This window comes from Plasmopara halstedii (assembly GCF_900000015.1).
Source record: "Plasmopara halstedii genome assembly, contig: Scaffold_614, whole genome shotgun sequence".
Classification (NCBI taxonomy): Eukaryota; Oomycota; class Peronosporomycetes; order Peronosporales; family Peronosporaceae; genus Plasmopara; species Plasmopara halstedii.
In genome coordinates this window covers 996,514-997,138 of record NW_020187532.1, presented here as the reverse complement: position 1 = coordinate 997,138, position 625 = coordinate 996,514, and the positions used below count along the sequence as shown (strand labels likewise).

General features: G+C 43.0%; 1 protein-coding gene across 1 annotated transcript; it reads right to left on the bottom strand.

The window, feature by feature from the left end:
* Positions 1 to 242: 242 nt before the first annotated feature.
* PHALS_12224 (uncharacterized protein) lies at positions 243 to 464 on the bottom strand (the record flags this gene model as incomplete). The annotated part of the gene is made up of 2 exons (XM_024727732.1): positions 243 to 371; positions 435 to 464. The coding sequence occupies 2 exons, from the start codon at positions 462 to 464 to the stop codon at positions 243 to 245; spliced, it is 159 nt and encodes a 52-aa protein (XP_024578280.1).
* Positions 465 to 625: the final 161 nt, after the last annotated feature.

Sequence of the window (625 nt, the reverse complement as noted above, 5' to 3'; positions counted from 1 at the left end):
CTGAATTGGAGCAGTGACGACAAACGCATATTGAGTACCACACGTTGCACCCTCTTTTTCTGCTTAAGATACTGCACCACTATGTCATCCGAATTTAAGTCTGGAAGTACCTCCATAAACATCAGACCTTCACAGTATACAATCTGACTGGCTAAAGTCGACACGCGATGGAGTAGATGTAAGCTAAAGAAATGGTTTGTTGAGTGCCTACTCACAGATTTTGAGCGGTACATGATACTCGATCAAAGGAACCAAAAGGTGCTGGTCTTCTCGAATACATCGCCAAAATGAGCCACCATAGCGTCGTGCATTCGTATGATTGCGCGGTTAATACACAAACTAGCAGGTGGCATAGCCGATGTCGATTCTTTCTTTTAATAACGAAAAAGTAGCTGAAACTCTACACGATCAAGCCTCACCACAACAATCACTACCTCGAGGAACTTTTTAATTTTGAGATGCATGTTCACCACGATCTCAAACGATGAGTAACGACACCCGACACCGTCCGTGTTTGCCAAACTGTCGTTCACATTGACTAAGTTTGCATTTTCAAATAATAGTTGACAAGCTTCAGGCGTAATGAAGAGGTTTGCGCTCTTTACGATAAGCCTCTTGAGGGTTT